The sequence below is a fragment of the Stegostoma tigrinum genome, chromosome 8, assembly GCF_030684315.1.
Source record: "Stegostoma tigrinum isolate sSteTig4 chromosome 8, sSteTig4.hap1, whole genome shotgun sequence".
NCBI lineage: Eukaryota > Metazoa > Chordata > Chondrichthyes > Orectolobiformes > Stegostomatidae > Stegostoma > Stegostoma tigrinum.
Window position 1 is genome coordinate 41,615,808 of NC_081361.1, and position 22,421 is coordinate 41,638,228.

The window sequence follows — 22,421 nt, forward strand, 5'->3', positions numbered from 1 at the left end:
TTTTCTTCATATTCATTCATGCGATGTGAGCATCACTAACAAGGCTAGAATGGATTACCCATCCCAAACTTCTTTTTAAGAAGATAGTGATAAGCTCACTTCTTGAACTGCTACAACTTGTTTCATCTAGTGCTGTAACAGGATGTCTTCTAGTGCAGAGGTTGGTGTCTCTGACAAACTTAAACTTTAGGCTTGAGTTCCACCCAGAGCCTACAACCAAAGAAGGTATATTTATAATGGGGCCAAACCTGCAAATCTTTCCAAACATGTCACTGAGAGGTAGTTAGACCAAGAAAGATTTCTCTGCCATGTGAGAGAGAGGCATTTGGAGATTCAACCACCACTATCAATGGCTTCTGTCTACAACGTGAATGCAAGAAAATGGATGTTGTTACAGAAATTTGAACTCCCTGTGTGAACAGGAACATTTGGCCAAACAATTGTATGACTATCTGTGTAGTAGTGGTCTCGATGCAGATCTCCATAAATTGAACTTCATTTGCATCCATGAAGTGCTGCAAAATGACATAAAGATGCATTTAGCATCTACACAGAGAGACTCACAAGCACATCCAAGTGAAGGTCAGTGCCGAAACTGAGAGTGACATGCCACCCAAGTGCCTTAGAACATATATAGAACATAGAACAATACAGGGCAGAACAGGCCCTTTGGTCGTTGATGTTGCGCCGACCTGTGAACTAATCTAAGCCCATACCCCTACACTATCCCAACATCATCCATCTGCTTATCCAAGGACTGTTTAAATGCCCCTAATGTGGCTGAGTTAACTACATTGCCAGGCAGGGCGTTCCCTTCCATGGGTTTTTTCTTTCCCTCACTGCCACTGTATCTTAGTTTTCTTGCTGGTTTCACAACTGAGGTGGAGGGATCCTGCTAGGCAGCGGAGTCCATTGGCTCTGGGGGTTTCTGTGGTTGCTTGTGTTTAGATAGCTCAAACATATTGAGGGTCTTCTTGTCAGGGGCCTCTGCTCTGGACCACTCCATCCACCAGGACCTCCAGGTCTCTGTCAGAGAATTGCAGTGTTATCTTCCCCTTCTCCGACATGTTCAGACTCTGTTCTTGACCAAGCAAGGCAGCTTTGAAATGCTAGTGCTCATCTAAGGGCACACCTTGCCCTTAAGATACAATGTGGGTGCAAGAGATTCTGGTGTTTAAGTTAATATCTGTTGAGTGGTGAGTTAGTGAATTAGCATGTAGTAAGATGGAGTGGAAGTCAGATGTGAGAGATGCCACAATGGGCTAATGAGGTAGGTTTGGTTAAGTAGGGTGAGAAAGCATGTTAGACCTCGCAGTGAGAAATCCTCCAAAAAACTTGCCACACTTGGACTTAGCCAAAAAACATGATTCAGCCCATTTTATTTGAGATGCCTTGAGAGTGATCCTCAGTCTTTACAAACTGGGGTCCTGTCTGCTCTCAGCGGTCAATGTAAAAAAGTCCTATAACACTATTTTGAAAATGAGCAAGGAATTTATCCCTAGTGGCCTGGACAATAATTATCCCTCAATCAACATTGAAAAGAAACACGTTTTCCAAGCATTATCAGATTGCTTTCCATGGCAACTTGTTGGGCACAAATTGGCTGCCACATTTTATACATTATACCATTGATTACATTTTAAATGCACTCCGCTGGGTGTAAAGTACTTTGGGAAGTCAAATATCATGCAAGAAGCCAAGCAGATGACTGAGGAAGGGTCACTAGACCCGCAACATTGACTGTGATTTCTGTTGACAGATGCTGACAGATTTGTAGAGCTTTTCCAGCAATCTCTATTTTTGTTAGCAGATGTCTGTCTTTGTTTTCTTTTGCTGTTGGGTGCGGAGTTCTAGAACTTTTACCCAATTACTGAAGGCGGAATAATATAGTTCCAAATCAAGATTATGAGTGACTTGGAGGGGAATATGCAAGTTTAGGTGTTCCCACATATCTGCTGGCATTGTCCATCTAGGCAGTAGAGTTCATAGGTTTGGGAGCTGTTGTTGAAGAAGCCTTGGTAAATTGTTACAGTGCATTTCATTGTTGGCACACATTGCAACTTTGTTGCATTGGTATTGCAGGAATTGAATATTTACTTTGGTAGTTAGGATGCCAGTGAGGCAGATTCTTTGGCCTGGGTAGGTCTGTGGAGGCTGTTGAGAGGTGCTGGAAGTGCAACAATCACATTAGTGAAGGGTATTCCATCACCCTTCTGATATGTGTTTTGTATATGGTTGACAGGCTTTGGGGAGTCAAAATGTAAGGCACTCATTGAAATACACCCAACTTCTCATTTGCTCCTATAGTCACAGTATTTATGTAGCTAGTCCAGTTCTGGCTGAGATGTTGATGATGGGCCTCCCAATGAAAATACCGTTTATTATGGAGAAGAGATCTTTAGATCCTCTAATGTTGGAGATGGTCTTTCTTTGGCACTTATGTATTGTAAATATTAGTTTCTCTTTATTGGCCCAAGCCTGGAGTGTCCTAGTCTCCTTGCAGGTGGGATGTGGGCTGCTTTATTTTCTGAGGTGTTACATGTGGAACTGAAGGCATTATTAGCATTAGTGAACACTCCCATTCCTGGTCTTGTGATTAATAGCCAGTCATTGCTGCAGCAGAGGGAGAAGGAGCAGCCCAGCTAGGACATTACATTGAAAAACTCCTGCACTACTGTCTTTTGCATTGAGATGATTGGCCTCCAAAAGCTACAACTATCTGCGTGGTGGCACAATACTAACCAGTGTAAAGTTTTCCTATGATAATAAAATGTGAGGCTGGATGAACACAGCAGGCCAAGCAGCATCTCAGGAGCACAAAAGCTGACGTTTCGGGCCTAGACCCTTCATCAGAGAGGGTTGTTGAGATGCTGCTTGGCCTGCTGTGTTCATCCAGCCTCACATTTTATTATCTTGGAATCTCCAGCATCTGCAGTTCCCATTATCTCTGATAAAGTTTTCCTATGTTAGGTTAGTAGTTCAGTATGTTAGTTTATCAAACGCATTTTAAATTCTGTGTCCAGTTCTAGCCACCAAGACACAAAATGGACATTTAAGCCCTGGAGTTGATTTTAAAAAGACCCAAAGGCTCATGACTAATTTATGAGCACCTGACTTGGAGTGCTTGATACTTTAACTTTGTGTTTGAATCTTAAAATGTTCCACACCCTATTCACCTCACCCCCCAACATTGATGAACTCAAAAAAATTTTAAAAATTGAGCAACAAAAAAGGTTTGCAAAAAATCTTCCCCAGCAATACCCTGCTTTCAAATCCCTTCTTGTGATCTATTATTATGCAGTGAATATTAACAATTTATCTTTTTAATTCAAAACAGAATTGTTGCATTTCTCTTTTCTCCTTTGAGTGACATTTGAGTACAGGCCCACTTGTGAGACTTTTGTTCACAGAGTGCTTCTAAGTGGTTATTCTTTTGCAATAGTGAGTCATTACAGTTTCCTTTTTTAATAGTTTCTCCCTCATTACCATATGCCCAATGTTAATCAACCTTTTCATCATCTAATAAAGAAAGGATTTACATTTAAAATGCATCTTTCAGAATGTCTCAAAGAACTTTGTAGTCAACACATACTTTTGAAGTGCACTCACTGTTGTAACATTGGAAATGCTCCTTCCAGTTTGCACACAGCTAAATCTCACTAATAGCAAAATGATACATGACCAGATAATCTTTTGTTAGTAGTTTTACTTGAGGGATAAATGTTGGGTAAAGCACTAGACGTTGACTGCACACTTTTATTCTGGTACACATGAGAGACCACGCAAGACCTAAATTTAATGTATATACTGAAAAACAGTATCTTTGACAGTGCAACACTCCATCAGTACTACATTTAAATATTAGCCTAGATTATGTACTCAAGTACCTAGTGTAACTTGGAACATTCTAACTCCAAGGTCAGAGTGGGACCAGTGAGCTGGAGGTGTCATCTAGTATATAGTTAAAACCAGGTTTTGCATCAACAAATCAGTCCAGTCAGGGCCAAGATAAAGATGTAGAACAACAGTATTATTGAAAAGAATGGAAAGGAAGATAGGATAAAAGAGTTAATGGTTAAGTATAACTATCAGAGTGAGAACAGTGCTTGGAAAAATGAGGCCAATATACTAAGGATTAGGGAGAAAAAAACAATGTACAAAATGGCATTGAAGGAATAAGGGTAGAAAGGTAAGAGGAGCATTGACTAGGAATATATTATTAAATTAAATAATGTCAAGAAAGACTAGAGTACAGAAAAAATATTGGTATTGGAGGTGGATGAAAAAAGATTGGTATTGGAGGTGGATGAAAAAAGATTGGTATTGGAGGTGGATGAAAAAAGATTGGTGTTGGAGGTGGATGAAAAAAGATTGGTGTTGGAGGTGGATGAAAAAAGATTGGTATTGGAGGTGGATGAAAAAAGATTGGTGTTGGAGGTGGATGAAAAAAGATTGGTGTTGGAGGTGGATGAAAAAAGATTGGTGTTGGAGGTGGATGAAAAAAGATTGGTGTTGGAGGTGGATGAAAAAAGATTGGTGTTGGAGGTGGATGAAAAAAGATTGGTATTGGAGGTGGATGAAAAAAGATTGGTGTTGGAGGTGGATGAAAAAAGATTGGTGTTGGAGGTGGATGAAAAAAGATTGGTGTTGGAGGTGGATGAAAAAAGATTGGTGTTGGAGGTGGATGAAAAAAGATTGGTATTGGAGGTGGATGAAAAAAGATTGGTATTGGAGGTGGATGAAAAAAGATTGGTGTTGGAGGTGGATGAAAAAAGATTGGTATTGGAGGTGGATGAAAAAGGATTGGTGTTGGAGGTGGATGAAAAAAGATTGGTGTTGGAGGTGGATGAAAAAAGATTGGTGTTGGAGGTGGATGAAAAAAGATTGGTATTGGAGGTGGATGAAAAAAGATTGGTATTGGAGGTGGATGAAAAAAGATTGGTGTTGGAGGTAGATGAAAAAAGATTGGTATTGGAGGTGGATGAAAAAAGATTGGTGTTGGAGGTGGATGAAAAAAGATTGGTGTTGGAGGTGGATGAAAAAAGATTGGTATTGGAGGTGGATGAAAAAAGATTGGTGTTGGAGGTGGATAAAAAAAGATTGGTATTGGAGGTGGATGAAAAAAGATTGGTATTGGAGGTGGATGAAAAAAGATTGGTATTGGAGGTGGATGAAAAAAGATTGGTGTTGGAGGTGGATGAAAAAAGGTTGGTGTTGGAGGTGGATGAAAAAAGACTGGTATTGGAGGTGGATGAAAAAAGATTGGTATTGGAGGTGGATGAACAAAGATGTGACTGGAATTTTACTCTTTGGTATTAGTTTGGAAGGCAGGAAGGCTGGTAAATGGTGATGGAAAACGTTATAGGGAGTTTCCTGGATGTCTTCCCTCAAGCCAGCCATTTTGCAAGCTGTGGACAAATTGGCAAATAAACTATTCACTGGGAGCTCAATTGAGCAACACAAGTAGCTGATTTGAGGTCCCCTTCCTTTCCTGCACAGTCATTTTGCTGAAGCCTGAGATCGGAGATTATTGCATTGTAGGAGACTGTCCAGAGAAATCTAGTAACCTCAGCGTACACTCTGGGATAAGTGTCCTTTTTTTTCCAGTCACACCACAATCTATGGAATTGTCTCTCAGTGGCAGTGCCTCCTGCCCATACTTCTTTGATTACCTGCGCCGGTTTGCCTAGCCCAACAGCCACAAAGCCGCTTTACCCCTCCTTGCGATCACATGGCTAATGAAGTATTCTCTATCTGAAGCTGCAACCTCAGAAACGGCCACCGCTAGCAATGGTTCTGGTTAGCTGCCTGCAGCTCTGTTTGGGCCAGCAGCTCTTGGCTTCGGAGCTCAGTGGGAAGTCATCTCTGGCAGAGGTCACCTAATTGGTCACTACTGTAAGGACAGTTCTTCCCAGCTCCCATGGTCTTCCTAGTCTGGATCACCTTCTATTCCTGCCACCAGCAGTAGGAATTCAATTGTCCCTGTAAAATTTAGTCATGTAACTTAATAGATGAGCTCATTCTAATTCTCTGTCTAAGTTTGCAGAAGAGATACCAGAGACCAACTCAGAAATGGGAAAAGTATTCACATCTTGGATGGACTTAGGTTATAGAATAATGGAAGGAATTGTCCTTAATTACTATATTCCCAGCTCTGATGGGTCAAGACACAGGGCTGAACTGCACCATATTTTGCAAAGCGTCATTGGACTTCTATGGAAGGTTTCTCTCCCTGAAGCTTGGGAGTTTTCTCACACTATCATCCCAGACTTGCTTCATTAACTACCCAGCCTGCCCCTATGAAACCGCTGTAATGTGATGCTCTCCCACTTCTTCCAGTCACAATAGCTGGAAGCTGCTGCTGGGATATTTCAGGATCCCTGATGCCAGAGCATTTTGATTTAGTGACAAATGGGTTTTTCTTTGTGTCTGAAGAGTGTAATGATTAACTTGTATGTATTTCTGTAGCCATGGTGATTTTTAAAACGGCTTGAGGAGTAGCTTTCAGGTAGGTTTTTCTTTAGGAGGTTATATGACAAAGCAAGGTAAACCATTGTGCATCGAGAGTTCTGGTCAGAAAATTATGGATTTTTTTTAAGTTTAAGGATAACATCCATAACTTGGTAAAAGGCTATTTTCTTATCAGTTTTGGGATAGTTCTGCTGAAATCCTTTGATGAGGATGCATTCATAAACTGGCGATCCTGAGAAGGAGAGAAGATAGTAAAACTAGATTACCTTAAAGAATTAGTGATATCTAAGACATTTGGATAAAACCCTGAAGATTTTAACTGAAGGTAAAATCCTTTAAACTCAGGTATTTGAAACTCCATGGAAAGGCAGCCTGATTTTCCAGATTAGAAGTTGAAGTCACAATGAACTTTTGCTAATTGAGGTGTTAGAAAAAAATGTTTTTTTCTCTAGAGTGAGAATTATACGAGGAGTGTTTTTTGGGTATGGTCAAGAGGTATTTTTGGGGTCTATAAGGGAGTGTTTTAGGATTAATGGGATTATATAGTGTCTGTTTCAAAATCTTTAAAGGCATGTTAGTTTGGTCTATTCAATTTTTAAATACATTTTAGTTTCATTGTTGCTCATGTTTCAATGAGAGACCATTTAGTTAAAATCAAAGCAAAACACAGTATGATCTACCAAGACAGACTTCAGTCTGGGGTCTGACTTGTCCAGTAATAACATGAGCTGGGATCAAAGCATCATTTTATCGTAGCCAGCTCCAGGCATATGAAGTTAAATGCCAAGTCTGTTAGTGCACTGCACCTCTATAGCAACTAGGATAGTTCTCACTGTCAAAGAACATCAACCCCCACTGTCACCCTCCCAATTCCCCTGCCAAATGAACTCTTTCTCCCATGCTGTATCATCCGTCCCCTAATATACTGAGTTGCCCCTTCTGTGTAGTCTTCCACTCTGAATCCCAGAATTCTGCCTCCAGTCTCCATGACTAAGTTCCCCTAGCCTTCTTCCTGTAGTATTAGCCCCCTTGACATTCCCTCCTGTTAGTGGATGGACTGACCATGTCCTGCCTCCTTGTGTAGCTTAGCTGGATAGCTCCAAACGATTAGCGACTAGACCCACGACTGACATCTGTGCAGCAACCCAGCTGTTTCCACAACTCCCTGGACTGGTTGCACTGCATCCACAAGGCTGACTATGTGTTGGATACTGGGGTTTGCAAACATGGGGTGCATGTAGCCGCTGCCGTAAAGTGTGCCCTGGGTTAGTGGTGCTGGGTGTTTAAGATGGGGGTCCAGAGGGCAAGTGGAGCCTTGGAGTCATCAGGTACCCATTCTGAATGTTGGGAATTCCAGTTTCTAAATGAGATGAGATTATGCAGTAATGAGGGTGATACCAAGTGCTAATCCCTGTTAATAGGCCTCTTCTTGTAGTTGGTGTGTAGGCTTGCTGGATGAACAAAGAAATTTGGAGTTGCTGACAAATTGAAGGAAACATCTTGGTTGCTCATTAAAAGGTTTGGAGATGAAATGCAGTGGTTCAGACGTTTAACTGTAAAATGTTTTGTCAAGCAAAGGAATGGATATGTTAGATGACTGAATGTTTGACATTAATGAGATAAAGGAGGAAGTGGAAAAGATGACAGCTGTTTTGCCTACTTGTATCAATGGGAGAATATTTATCAAATTACATTTGCATTGCTGCAATTTACTGCAACAACTCAGATGCATGGAAAAGGTTTTTAATGTGATGGAAGCAATTTGTCGTAGTGCAGCTGTACGTTTGATACGATTTATTGCATCACGGATACAATAAGGACGGCAGATGCTGGAAGTCGCAGTCTATAGGTGTGAGCCTGGAAAAGCACAGCAGGTCAGACAGCATCAGTGGAGCATGAAAGTCAATGTTTTGGGCCAAAACCTGATGAAGGGTTTTGACCCCAAACATTGATTTTCCTGCTCCTTTGATGCTGTCTAACCTATTGTGCTTTTCCAGTCTCACACCTATAGACTTAAGGTATTTTTTATTACAAATGTGTGGGAAGGGAGAGTACAGTAAATGACTGTACAGATGCTTGCACAGTTGTTTAGAGTAAGATGAGTCGAAGCTGTAAATGCCCAGTGTTTTATTACTTTATGCAACGAAATGAAAAGCCCAGTGCAATATTTTTCTTGATTGGTGTTTCATTATCCAAACAAAGGAATTAGCTGGACATCCCTGGTCTCAATTACTTTGGATAATTGACATTTTTACTGTAACCACAATTCAACTAAATGCAGGCAATGAAACCAAACAAGAGCTGATTCATCCAAAATTGTTGTAGGAAGGAACAGAGGAAACTATTGTGTAATAAACTTGTAAGGCATAGAAAATAAGTTAGCTTTATGCTAATTAAATTATAGTATGAAAAAGATTTTAGGCTTTGGAGTATTAAATTTTGATGATTGAATTATGCATGTGGGAGGTAGAAAAACATTAAGAAATAATTTTGATCTAAGGTTTGTGTTTTGGTGGTTGTATGGAGATGATTATGTGGCACTGGTATGATGTTTTATCATGTGGTGTTCAATAAATCATTTCCACTTTGGAAAGTTTAATGTTTTCACGAAAACCTTCAAAGCCAGCATAGAAACGGTGTATCATCCATTTTGTCTGCCATTTTTCTACAAGTTGACACTGCAAATATGTCAAATAATTTGCTATTTTGGCACCTTTAATTAATTTTGAAAACATTGGTGCTCCTCATCAGTTGAGTATGAATATACAGGGAAGGTTGCCTCCAATTTCCAGCTGTGACAAATAGAAAAGAGGTTGGAGACCTCATTCATTCAGATTTCAACCCCTCTATTCTTTGCAATATCCTCTGATAGCCTACGCGGTTGTAAATGGATAAACACCCACTATAGTTGTAGGCCAGATGTTAGTGTTGAAAGGGGCAGGAATGAATACAAGCAGTCCCATGCCTCACTGTCTTCAGGCTTACTCCAGAAGGATGACAGTAGGACCTCCACATGACCCTCCCTGGAGTGAAGGTCTCAGGAGGGCTACTGATCAACACTGCAGAAGGTGAATGCTATACTTGGTATTTAACTTTCCTCTCCATTGGGATCTGTAGACCTCAGGATCTTCTGGCAGCAGCCAGGAGAGAATGAGAGTAGTAGCAATAAGCACATCAGTCACCTCACATTCTGAACTAGTTGATAATGATTGATGGAGTATAATCAGGATGGATTTGTGAATGGCAAATCATTTTTGATGAACTTGTTGGAGTTTTTTCAAGATGTTTCAGAAATGTTTGATAAAGGAAAGCCAATAGATGCAATGTACTTAGATATTTAGAAGGCTTTTGATAAGGTCTGTTACAAGAGGCTGGTTAGAAAATCCAAAGCATAGAATAAGAATTGGCTAACAGACAGACAACAGACAATGAGAATAATTTGTCCATTCTTGCATCAGCAGGCTATATCTAGTGGAGTACTGCAAGGATCTGTAATTGGGTCCCAGTTGTTCACAATATATATCAATGATGTGGAATTGGGGGCCACATGTAATATCTCTCAATTTGCACAAGATACAAGGCTATGTGGGAATGTTTGCTGTGAGGAAATTGTAATGTGGCTTTGGACAGGCTTAGTGAATGGGCAAGAACATGGCAGATGGATTGTTATGTGGAAAAATGTGGGGTTATCACTTTGGTAGGAAAAACATGTGCAGAGTTTTCTTAAATGGTAAAAGGTTGTAAAGTGTAGATGTGCGAAGACTGTCCTTATCGATAAGTCACTGAAGGCTAACATGCCAGTGCAGCCAGCTCCTAAGAAGGCAAATGGAATATTATCACGCATTGCAAGATGGTTTAAGTAGAGATGCAGTGAAGTCTTGTTTCAGTTGTGCAGGAACTTGGTTATACTGCATCTGTGGGCTGCTAATCTCAGGAAAGATACTATTGCAGTTGTTCCTGGGATGGCAGGACTGTTTTATGAAGAGAGTTTGGGCAAACAGGACCCGTATTCTCTAGAGTTTTGAAGAATGAGGGATGATCTCATTGAGACTTCAGATGCAGGCAAGATATTTTCTCTGGTTGAGGAATCTTGAACGAGGGAACACAGTTTAAAAATAATTAGGATGCCACTTAGCTCTGACTTGAAATTATTTTATTCGGAGATTGTAGACTTTTGGAATTCTCGGCCGCTGAGGACTGTGGAAGCTGTATCTTTGAGTATGTGTAAGGTAGAGATTGTAATCAGAAATCTCAAGTGGTGTACAGGGTTATAAGGATGGGAAGGGTAGAAGTCTTTGATTAACCAAGATTGCATTGAATACTGGGGCAGACTTGAAAGGTTGAATGGCCTCCTCCTGTTCCTATGTTTCCATTCTGCTGATCACCATGCAAGATCCTTTTTGTCACCATTCTCGCAATGTGGGCTTCTCTGAGAAGGCCAGTTATTAATGCCTAACCCTAATTGTCCTTGAGAATGTTGTATGAACTGGGTAACTGAACCATTGCAGTCCCACTAGGGAGAGAGCTCCACGATTTTGAACCAACAAGAAATAATGACACACCAGATAGTTTGTGACTTGGACAGAGACTAGGAATCATAGAGTCCCCATAGTGTGGAAACAGGCCAATCGGCCCAACAAGTCCACACTGCCGCTCTGAAGAGCATCCCACCCAGACCAGTTACCCTACCCCTGCAATTCCCATGTCTAACCCAAATATCCCTGGACAACATGGGCAATTTAGCATGGCCAATCCACCTACCCTGCACATCTTTGGACTATGGGAGGAAACTGGAGCACCTGGCAGAAACCCACGCAGGCACGGGGAGAACGTGCAAACTCCACACAGGCAGTTGCCCAAAGGTGGAATGGAACCCAGGTCCTGGCATTGTGAGGCAGCAGTGCTAACCACTGACCACTGTGCTGGAAGTGGTATTTTTCTCCAGGACTTATCCTTGTCCTTCTGGAAGATAGAGGTGAAGGGCTTGATTGCTGCTGTCAAAGAAAACCTCAGTGTGTCCTTGCAGTATGTCCCGCAGATAACACATACAACGGCCATTGCGAGCCCATGGTAGGGGGATTGGACATTTAGGTTATTGAGTGAAATGTTGATAAAGCTAATAAAATGTGAGGCTGGATGAACACAGCAGGCCAAGCAGCATCTCAGGAGCATAAATGTGGGGTTATCACTTTGGTAGGAAAAACATGTGCAGAGTTTTCTTAAATGGTAAAAGGTTGTAAAGTGTAGATGTGCGAAGACTGTCCTTATCGATAAGTCACTGAAGGCTAACATGCCAGTGCAGCCAGCTCCTAAGAAGGCAAATGGAATATTATCACGCATTGCAAGATGGTTTAAGTAGAGATGCAGTGAAGTCTTGTTTCAGTTGTGCAGGAACTTGGTTATACTGCATCTGTGGGCTGCTAATCTCAGGAAAGATACTATTGCAGTTGTTCCTGGGATGGCAGGACTGTTTTATGAAGAGAGTTTGGGCAAACAGGACCCGTATTCTCTAGAGTTTTGAAGAATGAGGGATGATCTCATTGAGACTTCAGATGCAGGCAAGATATTTTCTCTGGTTGAGGAATCTTGAACGAGGGAACACAGTTTAAAAATAATTAGGATGCCACTTAGCTCTGACTTGAAATTATTTTATTCGGAGATTGTAGACTTTTGGAATTCTCGGCCGCTGAGGACTGTGGAAGCTGTATCTTTGAGTATGTGTAAGGTAGAGATTGTAATCAGAAATCTCAAGTGGTGTACAGGGTTATAAGGATGGGAAGGGTAGAAGTCTTTGATTAACCAAGATTGCATTGAATACTGGGGCAGACTTGAAAGGTTGAATGGCCTCCTCCTGTTCCTATGTTTCCATTCTGCTGATCACCATGCAAGATCCTTTTTGTCACCATTCTCGCAATGTGGGCTTCTCTGAGAAGGCCAGTTATTAATGCCTAACCCTAATTGTCCTTGAGAATGTTGTATGAACTGGGTAACTGAACCATTGCAGTCCCACTAGGGAGAGAGCTCCACGATTTTGAACCAACAAGAAATAATGACACACCAGATAGTTTGTGACTTGGACAGAGACTAGGAATCATAGAGTCCCCATAGTGTGGAAACAGGCCAATCGGCCCAACAAGTCCACACTGCCGCTCTGAAGAGCATCCCACCCAGACCAGTTACCCTACCCCTGCAATTCCCATGTCTAACCCAAATATCCCTGGACAACATGGGCAATTTAGCATGGCCAATCCACCTACCCTGCACATCTTTGGACTATGGGAGGAAACTGGAGCACCTGGCAGAAACCCACGCAGGCACGGGGAGAACGTGCAAACTCCACACAGGCAGTTGCCCAAAGGTGGAATGGAACCCAGGTCCTGGCATTGTGAGGCAGCAGTGCTAACCACTGACCACTGTGCTGGAAGTGGTATTTTTCTCCAGGACTTATCCTTGTCCTTCTGGAAGATAGAGGTGAAGGGCTTGATTGCTGCTGTCAAAGAAAACCTCAGTGTGTCCTTGCAGTATGTCCCGCAGATAACACATACAACGGCCATTGCGAGCCCATGGTAGGGGGATTGGACATTTAGGTTATTGAGTGAAATGTTGATAAAGCTAATAAAATGTGAGGCTGGATGAACACAGCAGGCCAAGCAGCATCTCAGGAGAAAAATGCTCCTGAGATGCTGCTTGGCCTGCTGTGTTCATCCAGCCTCACATTTTATTATCTTGGAATCTCCAGCATCTGCAGTTCCCATTATCTCTGTTGATAAAGCTGACTGGTTATAGTCCTGGATGTTACTGATCTTCTAGAGTGCTATTGCATTTTTGGACAGGCAAGTGGAAAGTATTCCAATCAACCCCTGTCTTGTGTCTTATAGGTGGTGAGTCCAAAGCTGAGCCACTCATCACCCAATATCCAACCACTTCAGGAGTCGGGCTTGTGCATGGAGTGCTCCCAAGCCACGGTAACAGTTTAATTCATGATATTTGAGACTCTATTTGTGGGTCCAGCTTACTTCAGGTGTACTGCAGCAATCTGGTACACACCAATAATGGGAGATGAAACTTATTATGCTTGACCGCAATCTTAATGTCAAGGTTTCCCAGGACTGTTTAGATACAACATAATGATTCCTCCACACTGTTGCTCAACCACTTTCAGTCAGGTGCAACATGGCTTAGGTCAGGACTTCCTGTACTTGAGGATCAGGAGATGAGATACAGAGGTTGTGGGTTGCGATGTAGTAATGGCTGTAGCTGTGCAGATCAAATTGTTTTCTAATAGGGCCTAGGCTGTTTTCAATCTTTGTTTTAGTTCTTGGTGTGTTGGCCTCATGCCTGATCCCGGCTACTGCAAAACAGCCCATGAATAGGTAAGTATTTGATTTTTTTTGAAAGATTTGTCTTTACATCAAATTCCCCCATTAGGCAGAAACGGTCGTAACAGTGACAAAGTATTTAGGTGAGCACTTGTGATGCCAGGGCATGCAACAATATGGGCCAAGTGCAAGAAAATCAGATTTGAATAGTTCAGTAATTGTTTTTCACTGGCACAGAGCTTGATGGGCCAAAGGACCTTTCTCTGTGCTGTAGATCTCTATGACTGTAAGAGAGAATGGGGGTTAGGGGGATGTTAGTGATGATGAAGGAACAGGAGGTAGGGGCAAAGTTGGGCATGATAGCGAGAGAAGAAGGGGCATGCTGGGGTAGAGGAGGAGGAGATGAGGGGTAAAGGAGGTGGAGGTATGAAGGCGGCTCATACAGGGGGAGTGGGGTGTGTGAAGGAAATGGATATTGGGGACGAAAGGGGGGAGGTCAAGGAGAGGTGGATAGAGCACAGTCAACTCCTTCGCCAACCCCACTCTGCTCAACAAACTAAAGCTTCCCCCTTCTCCACTCCACTCTACGAAACACTGTCTCCACATTTTCCTGTCTGAGTTCAAACATGGGAGAGATGTAGATTAAAACTTCACCTACTTTATCTAATGAAGAATTCCAAGTTGATACAGAGTGCAGAAACCGTACAAGGTGAAACACTGTTACATTATCAGGATTTTCCAATGCAAATACAGCATAGGTTAGAGATAGAAATAGTTCTGATCAACAGCTGTACTGTACATTTGTGACGTTTAGGTTTATATCCAAATGTTGAAAGTGAAAAGTTTAGTCCCCTGTTTGAGACAGACAAAAATATTTGTGTTGATTCATGCTGCCATTATATTTATACTGCTGTTTCAGAGTACAGATCGTACAGATTTTGGATAGGCTACCCTCTGGACAGTTTGACTTTGGAGAGTTGTACTTTGGAAGTGAAATGCAAATCCAATATGGTATTATCTATTAAAGGACGTTTTGTAAAAGGGGATATCATAGAGATAGTACCAAAAAATTTCTCAGGACAGCTGCTGGATTGTTCAGGTGCTACCTTTATGTGTAAATAGATTTCTCAGTGTGGGTGACAGCCTTGACTTCAGAAGCTGTGTTTCCTGTCTTGAGTGAGGATAACTTGGAATGTTGCATAAGAGGATATCATAACTGCTTCCTGCGTATGCATCTTAAAATGGACAGATACCATCTAAATGCAAATACTTTTCAACCGTGGTAGCCATAAGTTTTGTATGAAGAGATCTGATGCCCTCAGGGCTACCATATTCAACTATTTGCCATTCAGACAACCTGGGTACATCTTAAAACTCCTCCATCCTCTGTGACCCATCTGTCTTTTCCACAGTTGTTGTGGTTGCAAATAGCAAATGTTGCATTGCCCACTTTGTGTGTGCTGCACAGAATCATGCCTGATGTATCAAATATCTAATGTGGTGCTTTGGAAGGATATTGTAGGTGCAAAGTTTGTGCTATGGTCACCATGGCTTCTAAGGGTAGAAATGCCACAGGTTTAGGTGTTTCCCAACTTATATTTAGGAAGCAGATGGCATAACTCCTTGGCAGACTGTCCTGTGAAACAGCTGGCAAAAGTTAATTTTTTTTGATATGTTCATGTAGATCCCAAAGGTACAGACCATGGTACAATGATGGCTGTCATCTGAATGTGTGGGGTATCTTCCTCATCCCAATGTTGCAGTATCCATGTCCAAAACAAAAAGTTTCTTCTTTTGTAAGCCTTGAGATAACGGTCAAAAAGCATCTGAGACTGTTGAAGCAAAGCATTCATGGGAAAAGGAAAATCACCTTGAAAAGCTTAAAAATGGAGGACAATCCAGCAAAAAAAACCTAACAAGTGGAGCAAAGTTCACCCAAGTAGACAAGATGCCACCAGAAAATGAAAACATATCTGCTCTCCTTAAGCCATGTATGCAGTTCAGCTCTGGTGCTTGAGGTTTAGAAGCAAAACTTACTGTATAGATGGAGCTTCATGAGAACTTATAAAATTATTTGCTCAGATATTTCCCTTTGGGGAATTGTGCACCCTGTGAGCTAACTGTGCTGCCCAAACCCTCTCATCTTGTTTAATCTCATTTGGTTTTCCACATTCTGAGTTGTTTGAAGTTTGAATCACTACCGCATGATCATTAGAGTGATGTAGATTGGGCTTAGAGTGGAAATATTAGCTAAAGTAAATGAAACAATGCAAACAGTTTGATTAGAAGGCTCTGACAAAGCCCACAAATCCCAGGCAAAACTATTGAAGAATACATATTTGATCCTTGTTTGGTGAACATAAAAAAGTGCACCAGAAGAGAATAATCCAAGTACTAATTACAAAGAATATAAACAATGAGAAATGGCGAATAATGCATAATTTTCAAAATCAACGCTTGTGTATTTTTTCAGCAATGGGGCAAATTCCACCAGTTTATGAGACTGAAAATAGGTGCAGAACAAAGATCTTGGAGAATTAAAATTTCACAATTGGGGGCCATATAATAAACTTAAAGGGGATTTATAAAAAAATTTAATCTACAAGACCCAAAATGCAAGATGCCTGTCAACCTTCGAAGTGTTTGGAGAGGTGATGTGGTATTCTAAGATGTTAGCCCATCACTGACTTTTTTGAGCAATAGGAATAGGTAATAACGCAATGTTGACAATTTTGTCAAGATCTTATGAACAATTTAGAAAATGTTAGTGGCTACATGATATTGGCTCAATTTTGCAAGGCCATCTTCCTGAATATTATGCAGCTAGATCCTGCCAGCTACTGCCTTTGGCACTAACCCCACCTCAATGTGTACAATCGGGGGCCTGTGCATTCCTGTGTCACAACATGGGCATGCAACATGCTCCAATGATCAGAAACTCAACTCTGACACTCCTGTTCTGGTGAGGTACGGGAGATCATGGGGAGGCAGCAGGAGGGAACTGGATTCCTTCCCCTAACAGAGTAAAGCATTGAGGACATAGCAGATCCTTGAGTTTGAACTCAGTAAGAAATTTAAAACTAAAATTATCCTCAACTTGCAGAAGGACCAGGTCTTGATCCTGGAGCTTAAGTTTTGCTGAGGTCAACTTTTACCCTTCGTGCAACCCCAGTTTATGTATGTTTTGTCATGCTTTGCTTCTCAGCCTTCAAACTTATATTAGATCTCTTTGAGGCACAGAAAGAGTGAACTCCTAGAACTGGAAACAAATCACCTATACAGCCACCTCCCATACCAGATGTTGGTAGACTCTGCCCTCAAGTAAAGCCACTGGAATCTTCCACATAAGATGAAAACCAACATTTCTGGTTGGTAGTGGAATACGTGGCCATTCCTCAGCCATGATGAATGAGGACCAGCAGCACTTTATTTATTAATTCATGGGATGTGGATGTTACTAGCTGGGCCAGCATTTATTGCCCTTCTCAGGTTGCCCTTGCGAAAGAGGTGTTGTACTACCTTCTTGAACCATTGCAGTTCATACGCTGTTGGTAGACTCTCAATGCCTTTAGAGAGGGAGAACCAGAATTTTGACCCAGCGACACTGAAAGAAAGACAATATATTTCCAAGTCAGAATGGTGAACAGCTTGGAGGGGAACTTGAAGCTGTGATGTTCTTACGCATCTCTTACCCTTGTCCTTCTAGATGGTATTGCCTATGGCTTTGGACAGTGCTATATAAGGAGTCTTAGTGAATTTCAACAGTGCATCTTGTAGATGTTACACAACTGCATGACAGTGGACAAAGCGTGCATGGCTGTCAGTCACACTCAGACATGTGTGCCTTCTGCATGTTCTGTATTGGAAACTGAGAGACTGTCCATAAGGCCACAAGTGTCCTTGGAGTTGGTCATGGCTTTTATGCTGGAAAGATGAAGACCAAGACCTTTACCGTAAAATGCTGTATATGGGCACCCAACATCTGGAAACAAATTCTGCTTTTTTGTCTTCATAAAAACTGCACCTGTACCATACTGGCATGGACAGATGCATCTGGGATGGATGGATTTGTGAGAACGTGGTCAGTTGGATTTTTCACCTCTGTTGATTCCCTCACCACCCGCCACAGTCTCAGTCTGACAGTTTAAGGACTCCTCCAGTTTGCTTAGAATTGGTTCTACTGAATCAATCCTGATGTTGGCTGTTGGATGTCCTTTCTTTCCTTAACGCTTTCCAATTGGTATTCAATGTGAAGGAACACTGATGCATCAGCTGAGAGAAGACAGTATTTTGCAATTGTTTGGAAGGTTCCTTGCCCATGGGGTCCAGAGCCAGATTGAGGACACCCAGAGTCACTTTTCCCTAAATGTATACCACAGACAGTGGGCCTGTCCTGCTGGTGGGAAAAGATGGTAATGAAAGAGTCTATGACATTTTGTGCATGCTACCTCATTAATGTCCCGATTTGAACCTCTGCAGCAGAATTTGTGTACACCCTCTTCCATTGAGTTGAAATGGAAGCAGTTCTAATGCTTGTGCTATCATTTCCCTAGTCTAGTTGCAAGCTTTTGTGCCTGGTGTCTCATTACATGTAGATCCCCTGTCTGAGCGACACTCTGAATTCTGTACAATTGCAATATTATAGCTACTGTCTGCAAGTGTGAGATCAAGTAAGGTTGTTAGTTCATCATTCACCTTCTTCTTTAGCTCATTGCTCCTGTGATCTTGCCTGGTCAGGTTGCATGTCTTGATATTTGAAAGGAGAAAAGCATGATGGTAGAGTTGCAAGAGGAAAAGCATGTTTACGTCTGCATCTTGTAAAGCAGAAGGGATTACGGGGAGAGGAGGAAGTGGGTTGTGAGGACAGCGATTATATGTGAATATACTATTATCTTTGCTGCGTTCATCCCCATAGGGGCCACAGCCTCAGTCATGTTTACTCCAGTGAAGATGAGCACCACTTCCTCCAACAAGGAGAGGCTATGAAGCCATACCGACTTCCCCACTCGTTGGTTACTACTGCGTCTGGTTTGTTACAGTTGTACGATTTATAAAATTGTCATGTTTTGGCACTGTGTCTTTAACTTAAGGTAAAAATGAAGGGTGCCATGAGAGTTGGGATGAAGGCTGCCTGACAGCAAATGTGGTTGATTTCATTGTTCGATATTAAAGAGGCCCAGGATTGCTTCACTGGAATAAGTGCAAAGTGTTTGCATTTGGACATGATGGCAGCTTATGTGCTTACAGTTGGCAGACTGATGGTTTCCAAAGTCCCAGAAAAGAGTTGAGAACATTGAGATGAAAGCTTTTGTGCTTCTACCTGTCCATTTACTTGTAGACAAAGATCGTTTGGGTCTCTTGGATAGCTAATCAGTATTTCTACTTGCTTATAAGGCATGGGTGTTTGCTGGTGGGCTTTGAGATGGAAATGTCGAAGATTCCCTGAAATCTCACAGATTATGTTAAGCTACCAGGATCTGGGAGAGGGAGAGGAGCGGGAGTCATCAAAATGCTGTAGTTCACTACATAAGAATGTGTATGGAGGCTCACGCTCTGATTGAAAAGACCACATTCATGTGGAGTTAAAACAAGACTGGAAGATTCACCTACTGTGTGTAAGAGGAAGAAACCTCACTGTGACAGAATTTAAAGTTCCAAAGTTGAGAAAGAATAATAATAGAAGTAAACCCTTTGGAATAAAAATTTTCTTGGACTAGTTCTGCAAAAATTGAATTGCCACTTAAAGGAGGTTGTAAAACATGGTTTGCCACGCAAAGATAGTGTTTTGTCAATAGTGCCTTTTGTTACAATAAAAGTCTGAGAACATGAAGAATCAAAAACTATTACCATGAAGTTTTTTTGTTGGTTTTCATGGAGACCAATTGTTATGTGCCACCTTCACCTTAATACAGAGGGACACATGCCAGTGAATGTGATATAACGTATTTGAATTATGTGGTTGTCACAGAGGAACATGTGTCCAGGCTGTGAGATGTACATGTGAGGCTTTTGGTATGATGAAGTATATGAGAGTAGGCTGAAGCTATGAATATAAAGTACGAATTGTGCCTGATTGTTCTTAAAAGCATGTCACGGAGGGAAATGGTACTTGTTGGTGCTGTCTATAATCTGCATCACTCATGTAGGGTTATCGAACTTCTCGTAGTACTTCATCTGAGTCCTTGGGACTATATAGCTGGTATTTGTTCCTACTGCGTTAACAGTATCCATCTTGAGGGTCTCTTAGTCTCTTTTGCAGAAATGATCTCACTCCTCCCATCCTTTTCCTGCACCAAAGAGTCTAGTGCTGTGTAACAGAGCATGTTGTGCCATTGTTGTGTCTTTTCAAGGCCAAAATCTGCTTTAGCATGACTTCCAGCATGTGTTCCAACAAGAGATGCAGGCTAGTTTTAAACAGTTCAGGGAAACTTGAGCTGGTGCTAGACTCTCATGATTGTGCATCCCCTGCTGAGGCATATAACCACTCAGCATTACACTTAGCACTGGCAGCAAACTGAATCACAAAAGTGAACATGTAGCATGTACCACTGTGCCCTTTTCTGGATCTTGTCAAATTTTGGACCTTCAGTGTCTAAAGGCATACTGCCTTCATAGGATAGTCTCAAGAAAACCTTGTTTCTGTTTGTATACACTATCTGCATTGAAAGTAAAAGTTGAGTCAAAATGTTTACACTCATGCTCCTTAAAGATTTTGGCATGGTTGCAATTGATTTCCAGTCCTAATTTGTGAATTTCAAAACATTTCCTTCCTATCCACCTCCTGATCTATACCTGGAGATTAACATTCTATTGAATAAGTTTGGATAGCACTATCCTTTGTTAGAATTCTTATTGAAACCTCATTATCACATCACTTTATTTAATTATAACCTCCGGATACAACGCATCATCCTCTGATACTTCCGCCATCTACAATCCGAACCCATCACCCAAGATATTTTTCCATCCCCACCCTTGTCTGCTTTCCGGAGAGACCACTCTCTCCGTGACTCCCTTGTTCGCTCCACACTGCCCTCCAACCCCACTACATCCGGCACCTTCCCCTGCAACCGCAGGAAGTGCTACACTTGCCCCCACACCTCCTTCCTCACCCCCATCCCAGGCCCCAAGATGACTTTCCATATTAAGCAGAGGTTCACCTGCACATCTGCCAATGTGGTATACTGTATCCATTGTACCCGGTGTGGCTACCTCTACATTGGGGAAACCAAGTGGAGGCTTGGGGACCGCTTTGCAGAACACCTCTGCTCGGTTCGCAACAAACAACTACACCTCCCAGTCGCGAACCGTTTCAACTCCCCCTCCCATTCCTCAGACGACATGTCCATCCTGGGTCTCCTGCAGTGCCATAATCACGCCACCTGCAGGTTGCAGGAACAGCAACTCATATTCTGCTTGGGAACCCTGCAGCCCAATGGTATCAATGTGGACTTCACCAGCTTCAAAATCTCCCCTTCCCCCACAGCATCCCAAAACCAGCCCAGTTCGTCCCCTCCCCCCACTGCACCACACAACCAGCCCAGCTCATCCCCTCCCCCCACTGCATCCCCAAACCAGCCCAGCCTGTCTCTGCCTCCCTAACCTGTTCTTCCTCTCACCCATCCCTTCCTCCCACCTCAAGCCGCAGCTCCATTTCCTACCTACTAACCTCATCCCACCTCCTGACCTGTCCGTCTTCCCTGGACTGACCTATTCCCTCCCTACCTCCCCACCTATACTCTCCTCTCCACCTATCTTCTTTTCTCTCCATCTTCGGTCTGCCTCCCCCTCTCTCCCTATTTATTCCAGAACCCTCACCCCATCCCCCTCTCTGATGAAGGGTCTAGGTCCAAAACGTCAGCTTTTGTGCTCCTGAGATGCTGCTTGGCCTGCTGTGTTCTTCCAGCTTCACACTTTATTATCTTGGATTCTCCAGCATCTGCAGTTCCCATTATCACATGACAAAAGCTGTGTTTACTTTCCAAACATGAAGAAGGTTTGCTGAGTGCTGTTTCCTCAATGAACACTTCAGCTTTCCTGGAGAAACATCAGATTATGGTACTTTTGTTTGAAAAACAAATGCACCTAACAGTCTAAGTACAAATGTGTGGTCCACTTCTGAAAGAGTACTAATTTCCCTTTACAGTGAGTGGTGGCATTGCGCATTGAGATTATACAGACAGCTGTGGTTTTAAAATCACAATAAAATGGGGAGGAATTCCAAACAGGTTAAAATTCTAAACAACAGATTCATATGAACAGACTGAACAAAATTAATTGCTATCCAAACCTATTCAATAGAATTTTAATCTCCAGGTATAGATCAGGAGGTGGACAGGAAGGAAATGTTTTGAAATTCACAAATTAGGACCGGAAATCAGCTGCAACCCGTGCCAAAATCTTTAAGGAGAACGAGTGTAAACATTTTGACTCAACTTTTACTTTCAATGCAGGGAGGCCTGGACTTTAGGGATCTTTTGCAGGTGAGAGGAAGAAGAAGAGCTAAATCCATGAGTTAATTGTCTTTATTGCACGGCCTGTGGACCAGGTTTAGTTGGAACATTTTCCCCCAGCAATAACAAACATAACTTCATGTAATCTGGTTCCACATTCTGTTAATCCAGCCCTTCT

The 22,421-nt window shown here is 42.1% G+C and overlaps 1 protein-coding gene across 1 annotated transcript in view; it reads left to right on the plus strand.

Moving 5' to 3' along the window:
• Window positions 1–22,421, plus strand: part of LOC125456066 (zinc finger protein GLIS1-like) — a 372,527-nt gene that overhangs the window by 17,102 nt on the left and 333,004 nt on the right. Inside the window, exon 3 of the mRNA XM_048538732.1 lies at window positions 13,350–13,436. Coding sequence (XP_048394689.1) covers window positions 13,350–13,436 — 87 coding nt within the window. The remainder of the gene's footprint in view (window positions 1–13,349; window positions 13,437–22,421) is intronic.